Source organism: Pangasianodon hypophthalmus, chromosome 2 (genome assembly GCF_027358585.1).
Source record: "Pangasianodon hypophthalmus isolate fPanHyp1 chromosome 2, fPanHyp1.pri, whole genome shotgun sequence".
Taxonomy (NCBI): Eukaryota; Metazoa; Chordata; class Actinopteri; order Siluriformes; family Pangasiidae; genus Pangasianodon; species Pangasianodon hypophthalmus.
The window spans coordinates 12,656,057-12,679,556 of NC_069711.1; the positions used below are offsets into that span (position 1 = coordinate 12,656,057).

At 38.0% G+C, this 23,500-nt stretch overlaps 1 protein-coding gene across 2 annotated transcripts; it reads left to right on the top strand.

Moving 5' to 3' along the window:
- The first annotated feature begins 520 nt into the window (after window positions 1–520).
- Window positions 521–22,288, top strand: si:ch211-286o17.1 (hematopoietic progenitor cell antigen CD34). 2 transcript variants are annotated; one of them, XM_034313861.2, is made up of 8 exons: window positions 521–796; window positions 12,737–12,856; window positions 13,071–13,243; window positions 14,470–14,550; window positions 16,145–16,265; window positions 16,411–16,463; window positions 17,166–17,315; window positions 20,055–22,288. In XM_034313861.2, the coding sequence occupies exons 1-8, from the start codon at window positions 724–726 to the stop codon at window positions 20,229–20,231; spliced, it is 948 nt and encodes a 315-aa protein (XP_034169752.2). In that variant the 5' UTR covers window positions 521–723; the 3' UTR covers window positions 20,232–22,288. The 2 variants fall into 2 exon arrangements, with proteins under 2 accessions (XP_034169752.2, XP_026784221.3); XM_026928420.3 differs by lacking the exon at window positions 521–796 and adding an exon at window positions 5,638–5,814.
- The last annotated feature ends 1,212 nt before the right edge of the window (window positions 22,289–23,500 follow it).

Here is a 23,500-nt window from a genome sequence, read left to right on the forward strand (position 1 = left end):
AGTTGCATCATGCTCTCAGTTCGTCATGTGACTAGAGAGAGTAGGTTTTTTTTTTTTTTTTTTTTTTGCATCTCTCCGTGATATCGAGTAAAAATGTGTTACACTGAGTGAAAATATGACTCAGTATTGATTACAGAAGTGTTATAAAGCTGGAGTGAGTTCATGTATGCACTTTTGAGTTAATAGCAAAGCGTTTATTTAGAGTTTTATGAGTGAACAGTGTGTGTTTAATGTTGCTGCCTGCACGCCAAGTTTTCCCGGTTAATGTACGTTTTCTACATAGAATTTTGGTGGATTGTCCCTTGTGCTGTGTTTTAATAAACTGCAGACACAGTCCACCAAAGAGCCTGGAGTCAGTGGTTCATTTGTGGCGCTGAGTGACATCCGCTACACACACAAGTCCTACAGTATTCACCCGATTTGGATGTAAACACCCTTAAATTAAAGCTGAAAGTCTGCACTTCGAATTCATATTCATATTCATGAGTTCAAACTGTAGACTTTACTCCCCTGCACTTGGGGTGTGCTCCTGTGGTAGACAGCTAAAATAACCTGACTGAATATAATTGATATATAGTTGCCAATCAATGTGCTTCAAATTGAATAGTGAAAATTGCTTGAACTCCCCCAAAACCTCAGCTCGATAATCTCCAACACTAGGAACTCTTCTTGCTAGCATGTGGGACTTGTGCAGGTTTATTTGGAATTGTTGAGCTTTTCAAAATGAAGAGAACTTACCTGTCTGGAAACCAGAAAAGAAAACAAGAAGAAGAGGAAACGAGGAAGCGGAACTCTGGTAACTGGTGGAGATAATCTAATAATAAAATAATTAAGAATGACAACCGGCTAAGCCATAAAGGAATTTAATGCTAACCCACCATCATTTTGGCAAGAAGGCAGCTAGCTAGGAGTTTGTGCTCAGTTTGGAGCACATACTGTTAATTATTTAGCTAGCTTTCTTGGGTGAATTCAGCATTTTGCCTAAATTGTCTGGATAGTTTTGTATATTCAGCATATATAATAATGTATATATAATAATTCAGCATATATTCTCATGTATATATAAAAGCCAACACTTTACCAAAGATGGTAATGATGGTTTTTCTAATTGGGAAGCCTGAGCTAACATTATATCTAGCATGCACAATATAATGCTAACACTTTCAGATTGATTCTGTATAAAGGCATCTGGGTAACATATAGGCAATAAGGAGGGGGAAAATGTCAGGAGCCATCCCTAGAAGTACCTCTGTGGTTAAATATTGTATTTGTGTTTCTGCTCAGATTTGGAACAATAACAGCTTACAAAACACTTTTTTTCTGACACACAAAGTGCTTCTTCCTATTAGCTAGCTAATCAACAGCGTAAATGTTACATGGAAGAACTGACATTGATCATACTCACTGCAGCATATTTAATCATTTTTGTGTGACTCCATTAGCAGATTAGAACACATTAGCAGAAGGCATCAAGAACTGGCACAGAGCATTATCCATTCACTGGGAGAGTACATGATCTTCTTATTTGGTTAGTATAATGTTTAACAGTGAAGCTGCAGGCCCCCTACTGGTTGAATGTAAGTATAACATTTGGAAAATATGCATATGCACTCAATGCATACAAACCTGTGGCCCATTTGAAACATAACTGCCCTCATAGTCAAACATTTTGCTTTTTTTTTTCTTCTTATAGGCAAAGAAAGGCAAATTGTTTTTCAGAAATCCCTCTGATTTAAGTCAACTAATTAATAATGTTGGTTGGAGAGTGAAATATAATGTGTTGATTAAAATATATTTTATTTTTATTTAAATAGGCATGAGCAAATGGGTTAGGAAACACGAATCAGTTGTCTGAGCTAAGGCTCTCCATTTTGGCATGAATAAAATCCATAAATAAAAATGCCTACATACATTCTGAAATTATTTTAGAAAATATTCAACACAAATGGACTGAAATATTCAACACAAATGGATTAAGACTAATTAAGTATATTATGAAAAACAGATGTTATGTGTGAATTTGAATAATGTGAGTGATGGCTGACTGGCCACACACACACACACACACACACACACACACACACACACACAGAGACGGTGACAGAGAGTGAAAGAGAGAGAAAGAGACAGCTTATTAATGCTATTAATGCTACACCTAATTATCTATTATTATCCATTATAATGAATATAATGTATAATAATTATTATCCATGTAGGGACATTTGCTCCCGACCAAAATACAAAAACATGCCGCAACACCCCCACATGTTGCACACACGCACACAGACTGACAGAGAGTGCAAGATAGAGACAGAGACAGCTTATTAATGCTACACCTAATTATCCATGTGGGGACATTGCAGGGAAAAAGCTGTTTAAGAGTCTTGTGGATTTGCTCAGATGCTTTGAAGCCTAGTAAACACCTAGTAACAGTAAGTAAATTACAGTAGTATACAGTCCATGTGAGAGGTGTGTGGAATCTGTTCTGATACTATTTGCCTTCTTAATGCATTGTTCCATGTAAATATCCTCAGTGGTCAGCTTGATGAAAGCTTGACACCATGATGGACTCTCCAGACCTCACCACCCTTTGTAGTTCTTTGTGGTCTGCGATGATGCATAACCTATACCAAATGCTGATATTGCACATTAGAGTGCTTTCTATAGTGCTTCTATTAGAAGCAATTGAGGATTTGTGTGTACATGCCTGCTTTCTTTAGTCTCCTTAGGATGTAAAGTCTTTGTTATGCTTTCTTCACTAAAGGAACATGTATCCAGGATCCACGAAACATTGTCCGTAATGTGTACTCCCAGGAACTTGATGTGTGTGCCGTCTCCACTGCAGTGCCACCGATGTGCAGGGGGATGTGACGTGTTTGCTTCTTCCTGTAGTCCACAATCATTTCCTTCGTCTTATTTACGTTGAAAGAGAGATTGTTTTTTCTACACCAAAGCTCCAGCTGCCTCGTCTCCACTCTGTAAGCTGTCTCATCATCCTTGTAGATGTGCCCCACGACCGTAGTATCATCGGTGAACTTGATGATATGTTTGCCATGATGTTTGGCAACACAGTCGTGAGTAAACAGGGTGTATAGCAGAGGACTTAGAACACAACCCTGGGGAGTTCCTGTGTTCAGAGTAATGGGGTTGGAGATTGTTTTGAATCCTGACACTCTGAGGTCTGTTGCTCAGTAAGTCCAAAACCCAGTAGCACAGCGATGAGCTCAGTCCTAGTGAGTGGAGTTTATTGATTAGTTTCTGGGGGATGATGGTGTTAAACGACAAACTAAAATCAATAAACAGTACTCTGACATAGATGTCCTTATTGTCCAGGTGGGACAGGGCCAGATGTTTAGAGTACTCTCGGTGGAAAATGTTCTTTTTTTATATATAAGCATATTGCTGTTGATCCAGTGAAGGTGGTATGTGGTTTTTAATGTGAGTCATGACCACCCTTCCAAAGCACTTCATATCTATAGTGAGTGCCACGAGGTGGTAGTCATTTAGGCACATGTCTGAGGCCGTTTTTGGTATGGGAATAATTGTGGTAGATTTGAAGCATGTAGGAACTTTAGGCTGTGCAAGAGACATGTTATAGATGTCCATGAGGACCTCAGCCAGTTGGTGGGCGCACTCTTTGAGGACATGCTCAGGAATGTTATCATGTCCCGTAGCTGTATCATCAGGGGTTAGCTGTAATCCCCTCTACAGCCTCATTGGTGGTTGTTTCTAATCAGGCATTAAATTTATTTAGAGCATCTGGGAGAGTGGTGTCTTTTGGCAGGTAGCTCTTCCTCTTGTAATTTGTGACACATGTGTTGTGGGTTGTTGCTGGTGAAATGATTGTGGACCCTCGGTACATAAGAGCTTTTGGCTTTCTTGATGCCCACAGTGAGCTTATTCCTGGCTGCCCTGAGTGCTGCTCTGTCGCCGAATCTGAATTTTGTGAATTTCTGCATTTCGTGCCCTGAGTATATGCACCTCAGCATTCAGCCAGGGCTTCTGATCGATTTAGCGGTGATGCTTTTGGTGAATTGGACATCATCTACATACTTGCTTATATAACCTATGATAGATTGTGCATATTCATCCAGGTCTATGTGGTCCGCACTTGTAGCAGCATCTTTAAAATGCCCCAGTCAGTACAACTGAAACAATCCTGACAGTTGGGTCCATAAGTATTTGGACATTGAAACAATTTTCATAATTTTTTCCCACTGTGTGGCCTCATTCCTCATTATTCCATGACAAATTAAGGAGATAAAAAGGTCTGTAGTTGATTCCAAGTGTTGAATTTGCATTTGGTAGCTGTTCATGGGAACTCTCAATATGCAGTCTAAAGAGGCGCTAGTGATGCAAGTGAAGGAGGCCTTCTTTAGGAGTGGCCAAATCAACAATTTTGTACATTCTTAAAAAAAAGGAATGCACTGGTGACAACAACAAACAACACCAAAAGGCCTGGAAGACCACGGAAGACAACTTAAGTGGATGATCGCAAAATTTTTAACCTGGTGAAGTAAAACCCCTTCACAACATCTAGCCAAGTCAAGAACACTTGAGGAGGTAGGCGTATCATTGTTAATTGTGTCAATTAAAGCTGAAAGTCTACACTTCAATCACATCTTGATTGCTTCATTTCAAATCTACTGTGGTTGTGTACAGAGGCAAAATTATGAAAATTGTGTTACTGTCCAAATACTTATGGACATGACTGTACACAAACATTACCATTTCTATAATAAGAGCTCATTCACATGGACTTGTATGTGGAAGCTCAAAATAATCTAAGACTAATAATAAACTCAACCAATTGATTTTACTTTACCAGGATTTTCACACAGGCTGTACTGTCCACCAGAAACAGTTTGAGTTAACTCAACAAACAGTGCAATACTGCAGTGAGAAATGTGATCATCCCCACTGCATGCTATGCTATCATCAAAGTGGAAACAGTGACAGGTTACAGTATATCTGTATAACAAAAATGTCAGCCTGTAAATGGTTGCCGAATCAGAACCGAGAGATCACAAGTTTAACAGCGTTTCTCAAACAAGATTTTTGAGCAGTAATTGCACTGTAATGGTGTTCATTAAAGGTCAAAGTCATATTAGCTAGATACACTATGAGTTTAGGGATATTGATAGTGATGAAGTACTGGAGGTTTATTGCAGTAGGAGGAAAAGAAAGGAAGATCTGCTGTCGTAAGATGTTGTTTCCCCCTGTAATTTCCCCATATTATTTTCAGGGGAGCTGTTTTAAAGTTATTATGTGCCAGTGTTTTTAACAGGGCAAGAATGATTGATCGAGCCTTAAATGATTAAATGATTAAATTTGTGACATCACTGCTTCTGTTACTGTTTAGCATCCACCCAATATGCATGAACACATTGCACTTATCAGTATAATTGTACAGATCACGCAGAGATTTTATTTAGTATATTTTATCATCCCCCTGAAATGAATGTTTGGCTATGCCACTAGTCTGTATTTTGAGAGAGAGAGAGAGAGAGACAGATTACTGTATGATTCAAAATTAGTGAGCATGTTGAAGGAGGGTTAAAGTAAGGGTTAAAGTGAAAAAGGAGGTGTGGAAAGGGGTAGTTGGGGGGTTGGGGTATATAAAGCAGCCTGAGCACAAGCCTTGCTTTATTCTCTCTGTGTCTCTCAGTGAGAAACTAAACCTGATACATACTCTTTACCACTGCACAGGCTTCAGCAGGGACATACTCAAGATGGAAGTGTTTAACTGGAAAAAGACAAACTGTCACACTATTCTGGCTCTGGCCTCAGTCATGTGTACCATTATTTTCCGAGGTGAGTATTTTTGGTTGTTTCTAGAAGTGTGTTGTGGCAGAGCTGCAGTCCGGGTGTGTGACTCTGCTTGGAGGAAAGAGGGTGGGGTCACACATGAAGTGGGGCTGCATTCAAAAGTTTTTTTCTCCTCTCTTGCAAAACCGTTACATGTGAGCTCTCTTTTAGTAGAAGATTAGTGAGCACTGACAGAACAGAAATGTCCTAAACATCCATTATTGGGTCAGACTTCATTTGGCCTGTAAAAAGGAATTGTAATTTGTCCATTTTAGGTCAGTGCCAGTTGGCCTGGACCTGACTTCTAAATCTATATCTTCTTTGTCCATATTAAGTTTGGGTCATCTTGCGTATGACCATAATCGAAAAGATGCACTAAAAAGGTTTACTCTCTGATTTTATGGGCCAAAATTTCATAAATGTTTCCATGTGATGGTCGCTGTATTGTTCCACATGCTCTCTTTTTAAATGTATTTTATTGATAGCTTGAGGATGATTCTTAATGCAGTTCACAGTTTTTGTGTCTGTGGTTCTTACAAGTGAATGTAAGTTGTAGCCAAAGGGAACAGCAACATGTATATCATGTTAATATGTCAGCAGACAGCAAGGAACTAGGGCTTGGTCACCTCTTAGGATAGCCATGACCAGCTTTGTCCCAAATATTCCAGAGTCTTGTGTTTTTAGATCAAATGTATTCTTTGCTTTTTGTTCATAGACTGCAGATTCCAAGTTTTCTTGAACTGAATTTTGTGAACAGGCTTTATTCTTACAAAATTGTGATAAATGAAGCCTTTTCATATAAAGGTAATCTCCTTCCCTCTTGCGGGGACACATTAAACTGTAACCTCATACTCACTGAACAAGCTTCTGTCACAGTGTAAACAGAATATCGAACTCTAGTAGCTTGTGTTAACATGCCATCATGTTACTCCAGCTCTATTGTGGTTTAGAGCATTCGGTGCTATAATACCCCACAGGGGAGTTCATTTCTCCTGATAATGGTGGTTTGGCAGCGAGTGAAGGGTTCGATTGGCTCAGAAAGGACCTGATTAGAAATATAAGACCCAGACTTTCTTCTATATGTCTACTGCTATATCTCTTTGTCTCTGAAACATTATGGAGTCAATGTTCATTTCCTGAAATAGGGGGAGGTGAGTGGACGGGTCAGAGGTCACAGTAGGCATGATGGGAGAGAGAGCCAGATAAGTCAACCACCCCCACTTCAACTTTTCAGTTTCTCAGCCTCAAATTCCATTATTCTTCAGGGAATCCTTACTATGGAGTCAAACCACTGGGTTCACCATAAAGCGGATGGAGATATTTAAGAAGTTTTTCAAGAGTATAAACTATGAAGGATTGTGGGTGCTGTATCTTTTCCAAAGTATCCAGTACAGACAGAATGTAATTTATATTTATATTTATAGGGAAACAGGGGGACACAAGATAGAAAGATGGGAGCATGGACTTCACTTTTTTATCATGTAACATTACCCTCCCTACACATTCTCACACACTGGCCTCCTTGGAAGAGCACCAATCATGCACATTCATGTAGGAGGTTGTTAGGGTCTGATCTCTAGCATATACAGGACTGACATCAAAGATATATAAGTGAGGATTCCTTTATATTCTGTCCTGTCTCCTCTCTTTCTGGTTATGGTTACTACATAACAGTTCAACAGGTCAAGCATTTCGAAATAAAAAAGGCAGTTTTAGGGGGTGGGAAGGGGTTTTACGGGGAGGCTTGAAAATACCGAATAATCATGCTAGCTCCACATTCTATGCAGCACTACGCTGTATAGATGTTTGTAACCACAATTTACAGAGTAATGTTCTAAAGTAGTGTGTGTCTCATTTGCATGATCATTGGAGAATTAGTGGTCTTTACAGGGCTAGCTCCCATTATACTGAAAATTGGATGAACTCTATGTCTTTAAATTCCACTTTGTAGAGACTGTAAGATTGTAAACACATGATGGCTGGAATCAAGATTATGCCTAATCCAGTCATTTAGTTTATTTAGTCTCAAGGTCCATGGTTCTTTATTGGTAGTATGTAGATTTGGTACAGCTGGATTTGTTATGTTTGGACAATAACCAATAAATTGCAACACAGTCAATATGTGCAACATGAAACTATGCAAATTGAACGCATATTAGTTGAGGAGTGAGGACAAAGCAAAATAAGGTGCTACATAAGGTGCAAAGATTTCCTTAAAGCAGACTGCAAGAAGCAGTGGTATTAGGAACTAAAGAGCAGTGAAGACCTATAATGGCCCTGCTAAAGTGGCTTGTTTTGTTCATTAAAAGTTATGTTAATTTAAAGTCGTCTGCCAGAGGGAAGGGATTGAAATATGAGGTTTGTCGGGTGAGAGGGATCAGAGGTGATTTTCCTGGGCCTTTACTTGCAATGATGAGTGATATGATCTGATTATGATTAGTGAGGTTTACAATCCATTCAAGTATCGACATTGCGAGACAGTGATAGAGTGTCAGAACACTTTTGAAGATCGCATAATAGAACTGAATCAACAGCTTTTTTACTCTTTTCTTCAGCTATCTGAGACAATTCAGCGTTTGTTGAGCCGTCCTGATGATGCTAGTGTTATTCAAATTACATTCGAATCCACACTCGTATACTCTCGTCTGTCTGAACATCATTGTCATGAAACATAAAAGGAGTGCTTCACTGTGTACGTTTTATTTATTTATTCCTTTCTGTGCCACTTCCTCCACATTCACTGGGCTGAAATTGCCTCTACCTTGTAAACATTGGGAATTAGTCAGAAACAGACCAACATAGATGAGATGAAACTTTAAATTGAGCAGTCTAACTGTGGTGTACAGGGTTGAGATTCAAAATGCCCTAACAACACAGTTAAACCCATAATGTATGAATAAACAGGACATGGATCCATTTAGCTTTAGTAGTTATTGTTACTGTGGAAGTGAGATGTGGAAAGATTCCTGGTGGTGTGAGAGTGATAAAAGCTGTGTCCTGGCCTGGTCAAACTCCTTGACATCCTCCTTTCTTCCTTTTTCCCTTTTCTTCCATTTCCACTGGCGCAGAACCAAATGGCCTCAATCCCATTCCCATTACTGAGGCATTCTGGGGCTGGGCTGTTGAAACATTCCACAACTGGGAATTCTATTTGGGTTTTGGTAGAGTTAAATAAAGTTTAGGAATGATGATAATTTTATGTTAATCTGCTTAAGGGGTGGGGTTGGGGGGTCTAAAGAGATCCATGTGGTGGTGGGAGTTTTGGGAGGGTTGGCTTTTTGAAACCACAGGCATGAACATATGTGTGTAGCCCCTTTCATATATACAGCATGGATCATTGGCATGTTTTTTTTTTTTTCAGGATAACTAGAGGTTACTATGTAATTTATTTACAAATCATCTATATAAAGTATGATTGTCCTGAATAAGAACAGCATAAGGATATGTTTTCAATCCAAAATAAAGCAGATCTCTAAGAACTGGATAACTATGCCATGTCTGCCTCTTTTGCCCCTCTTCCATCCACATGTTATATTTCCTTCTCCAGTTCTTGGATACTGGTGTTGGGAAAGAAGAAAAATCGCGCATAAAGTAGAGAGGGAGGGTGGATTGAGAGATAGTGAGACCTTATGGGGTGCAGGAGAATAAAGGGGTCCTTTAGTAACATCAAACAGAAAGAGTGGGATGAATTTTAACTGAGTAAGCCAGCAGGTCTTAGACTTAAGGTAGCACGTAGGAGATGTGTGTGTGTGATCACAGAGATCTCTGGCCTTTTGCTTGAAGGATAGGCATGAGCTGAACCAAGACTATCTAAACACAGCTATTTTGTAAGGCAAGTAGCTATTTCCCAGAAACAACAGTTTTGATGACACACGCTCACAATCATGGGTATTAAATTCTTATGAGGAAAATTAGAGCGTAGAGAAAGAAAGTAAATACCAGCAGTGTTGGCTGTCAGTTCAACTGAAAATGATTAAATGATATCTAACATAGCATTGATTAAATGTGCACTCTTATAAAAAAGGGTTTGTAGGGTTCATAATTATATAAGGGATCCTTATACAGTTAAGAGATTATAGCTTCCTAAAAAGGTACTAGTTTGGAACGCTTTCTAATAGAGAACACTCTCTTGTAGGGTTCTACATTTATTTTTAAAGTGAAAGGATAGATCCACACCACATAGTAGTGGCGCATACTGTACACACAAGTCTAAATGTTTGTGCCATGGAGAAGCATATGGGAAGGAATGCAGTGCAGTGAGGGACAGGCATGGTATGCGGAGAGGATGGGTGTGTCTCTGTGTCCGTACCCTGACATCAAGGGTGCCAGAGCCCTTCAGCATGAAAGCAAAACCTTTAAAGATTACTGGCAACAGTTCAAACATTGCTTGACACTAAAGGAGAACTGAGTCCATGCATTAATCACATCACTCCCCAGACTGGCACAAGTGTATGACCACATTTGAAACTCAATACATGTGCACTGTACTGTGTGTAGGTGGCTAACTAATTTTTAGCTAAGTAAGACTGAATTACTGAAAAATGTAGGAACAAAATTAAGGTCGGAAGTGTCCTAAGATTCCCAAACCTATATATGATAGGAACAGATTACAAGAAAATACAGTTGCTAAAATATTTTCAGGCTTTCAAATATATAAATCTAGCTTAAGTGTCATGGTTACTGAGATATACGGGTGACCGTTAAATAATTCACTATTTAGACTTTGTTGCTGAAATCCTGCCAGCTCACTGTAAGTTGTTTGGGGATTTAATTAATGTCACACAGGAGATCACTGCAGGGAACATGCTGAGTTCAGACACCTCTGCCTATTGATCTGTCTACGTTCACTACTGACCATTCAGAAATAGATCACCCATGTAAATGAGAGAGCGCATGGGCAGGAGAGTGTGTGCTCAACACCATCACTGACAGGTTAATACAATAATGACATGAGGGAAATGGCAGTCACATATACAGTATAACCTAAAGAACTTGCAGCAAGAACAACAATAATGAAAAATGTACAGTGCAGAGACACACTTCCTAGAAAAAAAAAGAAAAGGAAGAAAGAAACATAGCGTGTGAACATTTGGCTGTTTCTACAAATCCGTAGACTAAAAAATAACAAATTTGTAGACTAAAAAATATTCCATAAGCCAGAAAAATTCCCCACATCCAGAATATAAGCTACAAAATAAGCACATAACAGACATATGCACAGACCTGCATAATGTACTTAGCCAGTTAATGAGTAATGAGCAAGAAAATAAATATTCTTTGATCAGTTACCCAAGTAAGAATCCAGTGTATGTGCGTGCGTGCGTGCGTGTGTGCGTGTGTGCGTGCGTGTGTGCGTGTGTGCGTGTGTGTAGGCAATGAGGTCACATTGAGAAGTGGGGGCTCAGGAAACAGGGGAGTGATCTGGAGTATGGCAGATGTGTCCAGAACGTGGGCCTCCATTGTGCTGATATTTTTGTGGAATGATTGCTGTTTTGTGCAATTCACTAGTATTCACTTAAAGCAAAAAAAAAAAAAAGTTTGTTAACATTACAAATAATAAAATGGAGTTAAGCAGGTTAAATGAAAGAGATCAGAGAGCTGTGCAATAGAAGGTTAAATCTTCAGTAATCTTTGATTTAAACAGGAGGTACTAATGTTTTTCTTTCACAGTATTCTGCAAATATTTCACACTGGCCTATTAGATTTGATAAGTCTCTGCCATTAATTTTATATTTTGCTTCCCTCACTCTTACAGAATGCATCTCCTCACAGCAGAGCATGAGCATGTTAAATATTTGACACATCTCAGTGCCTCTGTGGAACACTGACCCCATCAAATTGCAGAGACTGTGGGGGAATCAGGCAAAACCTAAATCTTTGAGATGCAACATTAAAAAATGATAAAATCAGCACTCTGTCATTCAGAAAGTCTCCACTGAGGCTGAGAAGATTTATTCCAATTGATTTGTAGCCTATTTCCATCAAAGAAATAAAAGTCTTGCTGCACAATGAGATCCATTAGAACCTGAACTCATGTAAAATGTATAAAAATGTATAAAAATTCAAATGAGTGAGGTGATTTCCTAGGAGTTTAATATGAATTAATTTGTATGAAAAGGTACAACTACTAACCCCACCCATAACCCTAACAAGAAAATTTGTGTCTTTCCAAAAAAAAAAAAAAAAAATTGAGTAGTGAGAATTCTTAACAATTTGCAAATCCAAGACCATGTTATGATTCCCAGAGTCCAAGAGAACACAACTAGCCATACTGCAATAGGATTGGGCAGTTTATTTCTAGGCAATCAGAGTTGTCTACAATATCAGAATGGGTCCATTAGAGCTCTCTTCCAAGCTTATTAAAGTACCACTACATTCAAGGTTACAAACTATTAGGATTTTACAGATGGAGCAAGTAATACAGTCTTAACACAGCTTTATTTATAGCACAAAACATATATGTACCCATTAGGGGGTGCCATATCCACTGTAAATAAAGGAAGTTCTCCAGACTACACCACTGTGATCATTACATTCGATTTATATTGCACTTTTTCAAGTTGAAATACACTAGAATACAGACTTTCTAGCCTAGAACATGGGTGTAGATCTACCTGTTGATGTAACTATTAACTACTGAAGACAGAGAGTTAGTGATACTGAAAAACTGTAGTACACTGATACCTTTACAGTACTGCTATCTCATATATCCCTACAAAGCACCGATTGTAATTGTGAGAGAAACGAGACTTTTTAAAAAAGTCCGATTTAGCAGTGCCCTTTAAAGATACCTGATTTGAACGATGCTGTATAATACAATAAGCCTATGAGTTTATCCTATGCGCTGTTGGTTTTTTATGGTTAATGACACTGACAGTCATTTCATTAAAGTCATTTACTTTGTGTATACTCTGTCCTTAAACTCCAGGTGTGACCTGCCAAGAGAATGCCATTATATCCACTTCCCCTAGCATCAGCAAAGAAAGTATTCCCATCATCAAGGCAAATGTGCGTGGAGATGCCATTCCTCCAACACCACCAGTCCCAGGTAACACAGAACATGTTAAAAACCTGTTTAAAAAAATAAAAAACTTCTCTATACTCAATTCCACACTACATATAAATGGAATGATGTGATACTGCAGGCAGAATTGCATGATTCATAATGAGTATGACAACTATATACAAAGTTTCAAACTAAATAAAAATATACAGTATATTAACAGCAGAGCAGTTACTATAAGAGCTTTCTTTCCTTTCAGGAGCGGGCAGTCCTCAACATGCGGTTGATTTTCCCAGTCTAACTGATTCGTCTCCTACAGTGGATGAGGAACAGACCACTGAGTCCAGCACAGGGGCAAAACCTAACGACATGCACATCACATCATCTCCACAGCACATCATTACTGCTGCAGATTCCAGCCTCGCAGAGACTGTAAGGAACTAGTTACTGATCCAAAACATTACAACCTATTAGCAGTGTATGTTACTGCTTCATGCAAGTTACTTAGGGCTACTTAAAAGATAGGCACTATTTTTTTTAACCAAATATAATGTTTCTTACAGTGTTCACCCAGAAATCAGCCAGTATTTAAAATGATTAAATGAGATACATATGAATAGGTACATATTAAAATATTTGAATAGTAAAATATTATATTCTAGAGCAATAATCAGAAGGTATGTACCTGTTACTACATGCATGATTTTAACCCTGAAAGATACGGCTGTGTGAGGACTTAAACAAAAGTGTTGTTTTGATAGTGTTGATAAACCAAATATAATCTGCGATTTTCAGGCAAGGTGAGAAAACATGTAATGCAACAATAAATCTGTAAAGAGGCTACTGATGGAAATCAGAGCGATGAGCTGAAGAAATAGGCAGAAGTCATAACAAAAAGAACATACAGCGGGTACTGTGAAGCATGATATTGCACAGCAAAACTTCATATAATGACAAACAAAGCAGGGGTTTAAATATACTCAGGAAATGATGCCCCAGTGAAAACAGAACTAGGGTGGAGATAGGAATAAAAACAGGAAATAAAAATCAAAACAAATGTACATGGCACTGGGCAGGATTGTGACAAATGGGGACAAATGATTAACTGAAATGACAGATGTTTAAGCACAAAATCTAAACCTTCGCCAGAGAACTAAACCTGATAAATATCATAACCAACTTACCTAACCTGCTGTTAGCATCCTAAGATATGATGCTTTGCTTTTGCCAGCTTGGAAAGATGCATATTGGTAAATATCACTACTGTCATTCTTCATGCATAAAGATTTTTTTGTTGTTGTTTTTGTTGAAAAAAGAGAAAGCTATACATTTTAACTACACTAAGCTATACTGCATATACAGTATATACTCTTAACAGCTTAACAGCAACTCTTGGTAGCTCAGTGGTTAAGACTACTGATCAGAAGGTCATGAGTTCAATCCCCAGCACTGCCAAGCTGCTGCTGCTGGGCCCTTGAGCAAGGCCCTCAACCCTCAAGTGCTCAGTTGTATAAAAATGAGATTAAATGTAAGTCGCTCTGGATAAGGGCGTCTGCTAAATGCCATAAATGTAAATGCAAATGTAACAGAACTGTACGTTCAATATGTGGTTGAAAAATAATTAACTGAATACCATTACTTGGTTGGTTTGTTTACAGAGCAAAGTGGTGTGTGTGGATGAAGCTGCAGTGAGAGACAAAGATGCAGTGAAGCTGAAGCTGAAGACCGTCTCCAGCTGTGTGAGTACCTTTCAGATCAGCAAATCAAAATACCTAAAAATAGATGCAGATCTGATGCAGCAGGAGAAAAGGAAAGATTAATAATTACATCTCCGTTTGTCTCCTTTCTTATACTTCCACAACTCTGCATTTCAAATCTTAGACAGCAGTACAAATCAGACATTTAAGCACAGAGAAATCCTGAAAATTAAAAGGAAGAAAGATAAACATGGGCTATTACTGTATGTACTGCAATGAATACAGGCACAATCTCACTTTGTGTGTTCTGTATGTTACAGATTGAATGACATGACAGGTTGAAGTTTACTATAAGTACTGATATGCAACAAGTAAACTACAAAAAATAGACACTAAATATTCACTCACTTGATCAGGCATAGATGATGATATGTCAAAATGATGTGTGATGTTAAAATCACTATGGCTGACATTATGGTTCATACATTGCAATAACTAACATTTATATCAAAGTGCTGTTGAAGCTTCTATTCTGATTGGTCAGAAGTTGTTAATATAACATTTTCTATAACAGCAAGGGGCGGAGTAGTTCTGGCTGCAAAACAAATCTCAAGTTTATATTAATGTGCTCATTCTAATACCTTATTGTTTCTATAGTATCAGCTTACACATGAACTTTAAATATAAATAAATGTTAGAGTTGACAAATGTGGTATAAGAGTAATAAAACAATTCAGGACATTCATGTTATTGGGAAATATTCAACTTCGGGGTGGTACCATATTCACATTTATCATGCCATCACATGTGAGTTTTTCACACATTATGACATGACATCATGTGAATATGGTACCAGCAAGTGGCACTGCATCAGTGCAAAAGTAGAACAGTCACCATTTCTGGTTTAAAATGAATTTTACTGTCCTTGCATTTAACTACCTACTGACAGCACCACAGCAGGGAACGGGCTAATTACCCAGAGGTCTAGCTTTTACAGCTCTAGGCATACACATCTAGGATGACTGCTTAAGATTATAATTATGCCATAGTAGTCCAGACTCTGCAAAGTTTGTGGCTTAAAAAGACATATGCCTGGTTCCTACACTTCTGGCTAGAAGGAAAAAAGTTCAGGGAATAAATTCAAAAGTTTCTCAAATGAAAAGGCCAAAGTCATTTATTCTTTTGCTAGTAAGGGGTAGTATGCTAGTAAAGTTAAATAGTAATTGCATAGTATGTAGTGATGACTGTCTGTGCTGAGTTTCTGATAATGTTCTCCCCGTGTCCATGTGGGTTTCCTCTGGGTTCTCCAGTTTCCTCCCACCTCCAAAAAACATGCAAGCAGGTGAATTGGTTTAGTTATATAATAGAAAGAAGCTATTAAGAAGTTGGCACAAGGTTCAAGTTATGTGCATGGGTGAATTGTGTGTATTTTTTTATCCTGACCTCTGTAAAGGAGCCATCTGTTATCAGGGAACAAGGAATTTGGGGTTACAACAGGGCATGCTGTGAGAGGTCGCATTTTAAACTGAGAAAGAGGGGGGGGGGGGGGGGTGTATTTATGCTTCAAATGCTTTCCCGTGCACATGTACTGTAGAGAAATATGAACAAAAAAGAGTCTGTCCTGGTTGTCATACAGGAGGAGAACAAGGCAAAGATTCAGAGCATTCTGGAACATCTGTGTGGTGACAGCAGCAAGCTTGAAATCTATCAGAAGGACCACACTAATGAGATGATCATATCTGGAGAATGTGTAGAAGGTTTGAGTTCTTGTCAAGCATCTATCAAAAATGCAAAACAGTACACCATGACACTTAATATAATCTTCTTATCTGTTTTTGAAACAAGGTAAAGTAGATTCTGTTTACTTTTTTATTGAATAGAATTCTTTTTCTTATTAAACAGGTGATGCCAAAGGAATGACGGACAAGTTTGACAATGATAATATCAGAGATAAGGTAAAGTGATCACACAAATATGGCATTTTCAGTAAAATGAAATGAAACATGCACTTTTAGAACCTTCAAGGGTTCTTTGTTCTTCTGGAGAACCCTTAAAGGTTGTACATAGGTCCCAAAAGAAGCCCTTTAGAAAGCTAGAACCATTAGCCATCCAAAGGACTCTTGGGAAAATATGTAAGAAGAAAATGATGTATAAGGAAATGGTTTGGTAAGACAACGTGCCACTGACATGTACATCCCTATATATACAGCCATAGAGGAAAAAGCTAAATCAAATTACTTTTTAATTACTGTTCTGCATATTCAATTTCGTAACTCCTGCATTCATATTCAAGTCAGACAACACACCACTGTGATCCAACAAGCATCACACACTTTAACGTAAAATTTAATTTAAGTCATGTGGAAATAAAGCTATGATTGATAACCTTAATAACCGGACAGACTGTGAGATAAACAGTACAGAAACAGCAGAGACAACACATTCTCTGCTGTAAGTGTGACACAGTCAGCAGGAGGCACCTCATTACCACATTCAATCCCCTCAGAGGAAAGACTCGTCAACTGGGAGGCAGTCAGAGGCAGAGGGCCATCACTCTACAGCACTATCTTGGCTAGGAAATAAAGAATAAGTTTGTTTGTAGACTAGTCTCACATTTCCCATTTCATATCTGTTCTTGTGTATGTGTGCGTGTCTAGGTTGGGGTGGTAGAGGCAAACCCCATCTTGGTGAATCACTCTCAAATCGTCCTGATCTCAATCCTCATCACTGGTCTGCTACTGGCTGTTCTGCTCATTGCTGCATACATCCTGAAAACCCGCCACTCAGAGGCCAAAGGAGCACGTCTGGTCAGGCTCTGAACACTCAAACACTCACCCAGCACCACACACACACACACACACACACACACACACACAGAAATGATGGGGTTTATTTAAATGTTTACAAAATAGCATGGGTTGTCCCAGTTTACACTCTTAAATGCCATTAAACTAATCCTTCTACGTAATGGTAACAATTAGTTTAACATAAATGGTCAAAGATTTGTCAATCAAAAGGTTTTTTTAGGAAACCAATAAAAATTATTGAATGAAACTCAAAGAACAATTTCTAATATGGTGTAGAATCTATGGAAGTAGCTGTAGCTAAATCAGATATGGATTATTTCACTTAAAGATTAATCATAGCCCAAACTATTATTATTTTTTTTTATTCTGAGGCATAAGCGTGTTTGGTGGACACCAGTTGCATAAACAGTCACACCATAATCTCTGATATCTTTAGGTCATCACATTGTTATTGATGCAATATAGGATCAGGCCAACATGCAGAGTCAGGAATCTAGTGACCCCACCCTTCATTTACACCCAAACCAACATTCCTCATCTGCTGACTTTGAAAGCCATTATAAAACGTTATGAGGACAAGAGTCCAGCTTAGTGCAGGAGGGACACTGGTGTTACAGGGTTCATCACAACCCAGTCATAAATGCTTTACTTAAATATATATAAATGCTTTATATAATCTCTTTATTTATTTAGAGTCATTTCTCTAAGAAGGAAAATTTTCAGGCAAGCTTGTTGTCCACTGGTTCATTTAACATCACAAAACACAAAACCCAAGCGTGTTAAATTAAAAGTGTTTATTAAAGCACATTTCCATTCAAGCTGGTCACATGACAAACCATTACACTGATTTAACCTTAACGTGTCAGAAGCACTTTCAGTCTGTCATTCTCTGACAGCAAGTGTTTGAGTCTGTACAACTTTTTCATGTTTGGACTGGCTGTTTCTGCTGCTCTCATATTTTGGGGGATTTTATTCATGGAACTGCAATGAAGAACTCTTTCATATAATTTTCAAAAACTGACTTAGACATGTGATGGATAAGGCTGACCTGCTGATTAACAGCTTCCTCCCAACGTGCCAAACAGCTGTCATGTCAAGCCGCGTTTTTTGTTTATGGTATGAAGACATACCACTGTTTTTGAATCTGATCTCCATGTCTCGACAGACCACACTGAGTAGGCCAGCTGACTATATTCATGTCCTGTCAGCATTGTGTATGTCATACATCTATCTCGCACCCTATTTCATCTCACTGTGTACTGCACATTGTATACGGCTGTGATGAAAGGTCTACTTGACTTGACTTGACTATATTACATGAGTATAAGGCTGTCACCGCTGCAGTAAGTCCACACTGAAGCTGCTTTATCGATGCTCTGACATTTTATGATTAATATATTTAAAGAAAGCTTATGTTTGAGTCCACCAACCACATTTCTTTTGACCTGCTCTTATTATAGTCAACTAAATGCCAAGTTCATCATACACAGCATGTGGACACCTAGGACTAACAACACAAATTACTTGCCAACACAAATTACTGTCCAACAGCCTGCAGTGTTTGGAAGAACAGTATAAAAAAAGGACTTTTTACTCACCTGAAGCGCAACCACACCATTCACGCTTGCACTTGAGAAGTTACTGGTTTTTCACAAAAACCACAAGCAAACAACACATTTTTAGCTTTCTCTGTAAGTGCTTGAACACTTTACAAGTTGAGGTCAGGTTTATAAAGCAGATTCAAAACAAATGTTGACCAGGATTGTTCACTGAATAAAAACTGCATGACACAATGAAACATAGAACACTATAAAAATAAATAAGCTATACACAATAAAAGCACATAGACGCTATACACAAGGTAATTCAGTAAGGAATAGATCACAATGGGACACACTGTGGTCACAAAATAATCAACAACAGGGTGGTGGGATCCCACCCTGGAGGTGAATATTTTCCTATAACAGCAAATGTTTTATTACTCACATACCACAGCAATTTGCCAACCCTAACACATTTTTTTTGCTATTTATTAAAAAATGACATATATTTTTATCCTTTTATAGTAACATCTATAAACATTATGTTTTCCTAAATCTATTTTATGGAACGTCTGTGAAACAAGTTAGTTCCTGTTATCGCTTACATTATAATAGCTATAAACAGTCATTCCCTCACCAGCCCTTCTTTTTTAAAGTTAATACTAAGAGCTTATAATATTGCAGAGAAATCACAAAGCCCTCCATTCTGGAGACGTTTGTTTAAAACTTAAAGTTACAGCTTTACCACTGACTGTTACATGGCACTGACATTGGAGTGTCCTTCCAAAAATGCAAAATAAATGTCTCCTCCCAGAAAATTTCACAATCTCAATGATTACACATTTTTATTCCATTCGTATATGGATCATCCTCCATACAAGTCCCAGTGTTGTTACTATAGAAATGCCTACTTATTAGAAGAGCACATTAATATAAAACTGTAATTTGAGTTACAGCCTGCAGTATTGTCAGAGACTCATGCTGTTATAGAAGATTAACCTTCTGACCAATCAGATTCAGGAACTCAAGAGTGCAGGGGTATAAATGTATATATAAAAAAAAAAAACACAGTTCACAATAGATGATTACACATAGTGGAGTTATTGAAACAGGCCTTATGCAGTATCATGGGCAAAAAAAGAAGGTAGTTAGAGGACTTAAATAACTTTTACTTACCTCTGTTTTCCTTTTCATCTAGGCTGAAGAGTTGTTCCAGGTGGATGAACAGAACCAAGGCAATACTCTTTTGTCTGTAGTCCCACTGCCCCCTCAAGAACCAGTAGAAAAGCCCACCAGCAATGGCGAGTCCTTAGATTCACCCCCCACTAATGGCCACTCAGCTACCCAAACACCAGTAGCTGATTCTGAGATGTAAACCCTGGCTCCATCTGATGTGAGGAAGGATGGAAGATTGACACCTCAATTTACACAATCCCAACCCCCTATAATAGAGGATCTCAATGAAGGTATCAGTAATGAAGACCATATTGAAGATACGACGGTGATAATTGCAAGGGTAAAATATAAAGTGAATGAAGTTAACAGTGATAATGATGCCTCAACTTGTACTGTGAAGACACTGACCACTGGTTAAACCAGCCATTTCCTGAGCCAGAGGAGAGCTCAGCATCCAATGCTGCCAATGCTAGTATAGGGAAAATGCTTTAAAAATGAATCCTGGAAAAAATATTTTCCCATTCTTCATACTATTACTACATTTGATGTATCTTATTACCTCTCTTGTGCAGCCAGTCTTATACTGAATTGTAACGCTCTATTACATGCTTATATTATTGAAGAAGGATTTCTAAATGGTTAAGCAGGATGAAACATTTACTCATTCAAAATGCTGTCTTGTAAGCTTTACATACCCATGGGTTAATCAAATCTTTTAAATTGGATGTGTTTTATTAGTTCTAAAATAATCTTGTCTTTAAAAGCATAAAGTGATACAGTGCAGTATCTAAAAGTAAAGTTCTTTAAGGGTTCATCAAATAAATAAGGGTTATTTGCTTCCTAAAGGGTACCTATTTGGGACCCTTTCTGAAAGGAAATACTTTTTTTAGGGTTCTACATTAACCTTTAAAATTTCCCCAGTAGGGACAAATGACAAACCCTTAATGGTTTAAATTTTCTAAGAGTGTATTTAAATTTTTAACGTAAGATGGGTATCATATTTGACCTTATCAAGCCTTTTGACCAAACCAAACCTCGCAAAGATGACAATACATACTGATTAGGACAGCACAGCATAGACAGAGAGAAGCATTGGTTCGTGGTCTTCTTCTTTTTACTCTTTGGTTAACAAGTTTATTTGCATATATTGTACTGCAAAATGAAAGGATGCAATTTCGGGAAGACATTCAGGCACTAACTGATGGTGGCAGTCCCTGAAATGAAGACTAATTCCTCAGCAGCTCATTGCCAGCTGGCATGAGTGAGATATAGTGAGGAACAGGATCAGTCAATTCACTGCTTTTTACGTATGATAGTTCCTTTTCCTAGCCATCTGTTAGCATTGAGGGATTTTCTATAGTTTTCTATAGTACATTTACAAATGTTTAGTTATGTTTAGAGTAATCTTTGTTTTCAGAGCAAATAAATGCTTTACTTTAAACCAAATAAGACTATTGTGAAAGGCAGACTTCAGTCAGCCAAGCAGTCAGGTATTCTTTTAAGTAATGTATTTTTGTACTTTACCTCTTTATATTGCCTGTGTGTAATTGTTATGGTTGCTGCGTTATGCATTAAACCTTAGCTATATGTCATGGAACAAGTGATTTTACAACTATGACCTCTTTTGTGTGTGTGTGTGTGTGTGTGTGTGTGTGTGTGTGTGTGTGTGTGTGCATGCACTGCCAGCAACCAGCTCAGGATAAAGCAGGTCAAAAGACCCACATTCACAAGACTAAACATTATTTCAGTTGGTATCTTGGCCACCAGACTCTGAGTAATAACAATGCACTGGCTAAGAGCCACAGCTGTGATGTGAAGGACTCAGGAGATTAGAGCAGAGGCAGCTGTTCTCACTAAAAACCATTACAGAACAGCTCAGCTTTATGTGTCCTGACGCAAGCCATGAATAATGAATTTTCTCTTTGTACAGCACCATTGGTGTCACTGACATTATTTACTGAACTGCAACAAAAATGATTTTAGAAGAAACACAATCACGAGAGATGTTACACTATGCTTTGGATGCTTTAAAGTGAATTAGAATTTTATTTGCCTGCCAAAAGTGAATCAAAACAAGCTTCTGTTTTCAAGAGATGATGTGCTCCAAACAGTCTGGCCCCTGGTGTGTGTGTGTGTGTGTGTGTGTGTGTGTTTCATTTGTTTTTCAATGTTTGTTTTAACATTTTTTTCATTACTCACTTCACTGCATACACATTGTTCTCTTTATGGAATAAAAACAGCACCATGTTCATGCCATTCATACTGTTCAGAAGTTGTGTGGGGTTTCTTTTATATAAAATACTAATTAAAAATTTTAATTACAACACACATTCTCTTACACATTTTCTCACAATGGCTTTGTTTTTGGTTCACAGACTATGTTAATATTAAATATGACAGATCATATAGACTTCATTCTGGCCAGATGTGCTCCAGGCAGTTTCTGCATCCCACAAGTTTAAGCTCCTAAATTGTTTTATTCAACTATAGAATGATAAGAGAGCATTTCATTCCAAAGAAATAACTAAATCATGTTCCTGTTCTGTGTACTACCAATATAAAATATCACCACTTGACATAAAATGTGCTAAGATAAACAACATCAGGACATCTGACTATTCAGGCATAACAAAAATACATACAGTTAATGCAAAGATAAAAACACACAAAGAAAGGTAAAGTACAAAAGCCTGACAAGACATTACACTTGCTACACATAGGCCTAATGAGACTGAGAACTATATAGTGGGGTGAGCGTCCTTTGAGACTGAGCTGGGCTCAGATCATCCTGAAAGCCTCTACACAGACATACGAAGAGTTGAACATACTATCACACTATATTTATGCTATATGGACAAGGTGGTCACTAAATCGCTCCAGTGAAATTCTGCCTCCACAAAACATGATATAAGCCATAGCTGATAAAAGGCCTGTATGGAAAATATTCTGAGGAAAGTATCCTGAAAGATTGGCAGAGCTCCAAAACAGCCAATGGATTTGAAGAACATACATCATTGCAATATAACGTTATTCACACATAATGACGTCAGCCAAAGCAATACACAAAACTACAGAAATAGAAATCTGAAAACAGTCTGTATTTTCAGAACATACAGTCAGAAACAATGACAGCAGCAAAGTCATAATCATTATTTTTCACGTATGTCAATGGTATTCTTACCTTACATTGACATTAGCAGGTGAGAAATGTCTCATGTCTCTTGTCATTTGTCTCTAGTGGACATGTAGCAACCACTACTACTGTCGCTAGTGTGTGTTTGTGTACTGTGCAGAGTTTTTGTTTGTTTGTTTGTTTGTTTTTGTTTTGTTCAGATGAAAAACAGTAGTAATCAAAATGTATATATGATTTATACAAACTACTGTTGTTTAAAATGCTTTTAAGATTTATGTACATGTTAGCTGCTAGGCTTCATATTAACTTCACTGACAGATTAGCAAAACAAACTA

Bases quoted from the DNA above. Each gene is read 5' to 3' on its own strand.
- si:ch211-286o17.1 (XM_026928420.3), top strand. From the start codon at position 5,733: ATGGAAGTGTTTAACTGGAAAAAGACAAACTGTCACACTATTCTGGCT. The intron at 14,551-16,144 runs GTGAGTACCTTT...GTTGTCATACAG, and splicing joins TGAAGACCGTCTCCAGCTGT to GAGGAGAACAAGGCAAAGAT. The intron at 17,316-20,054 runs GTCAGGCTCTGA...CTTTTCATCTAG, and splicing joins AGGCCAAAGGAGCACGTCTG to GCTGAAGAGTTGTTCCAGGT.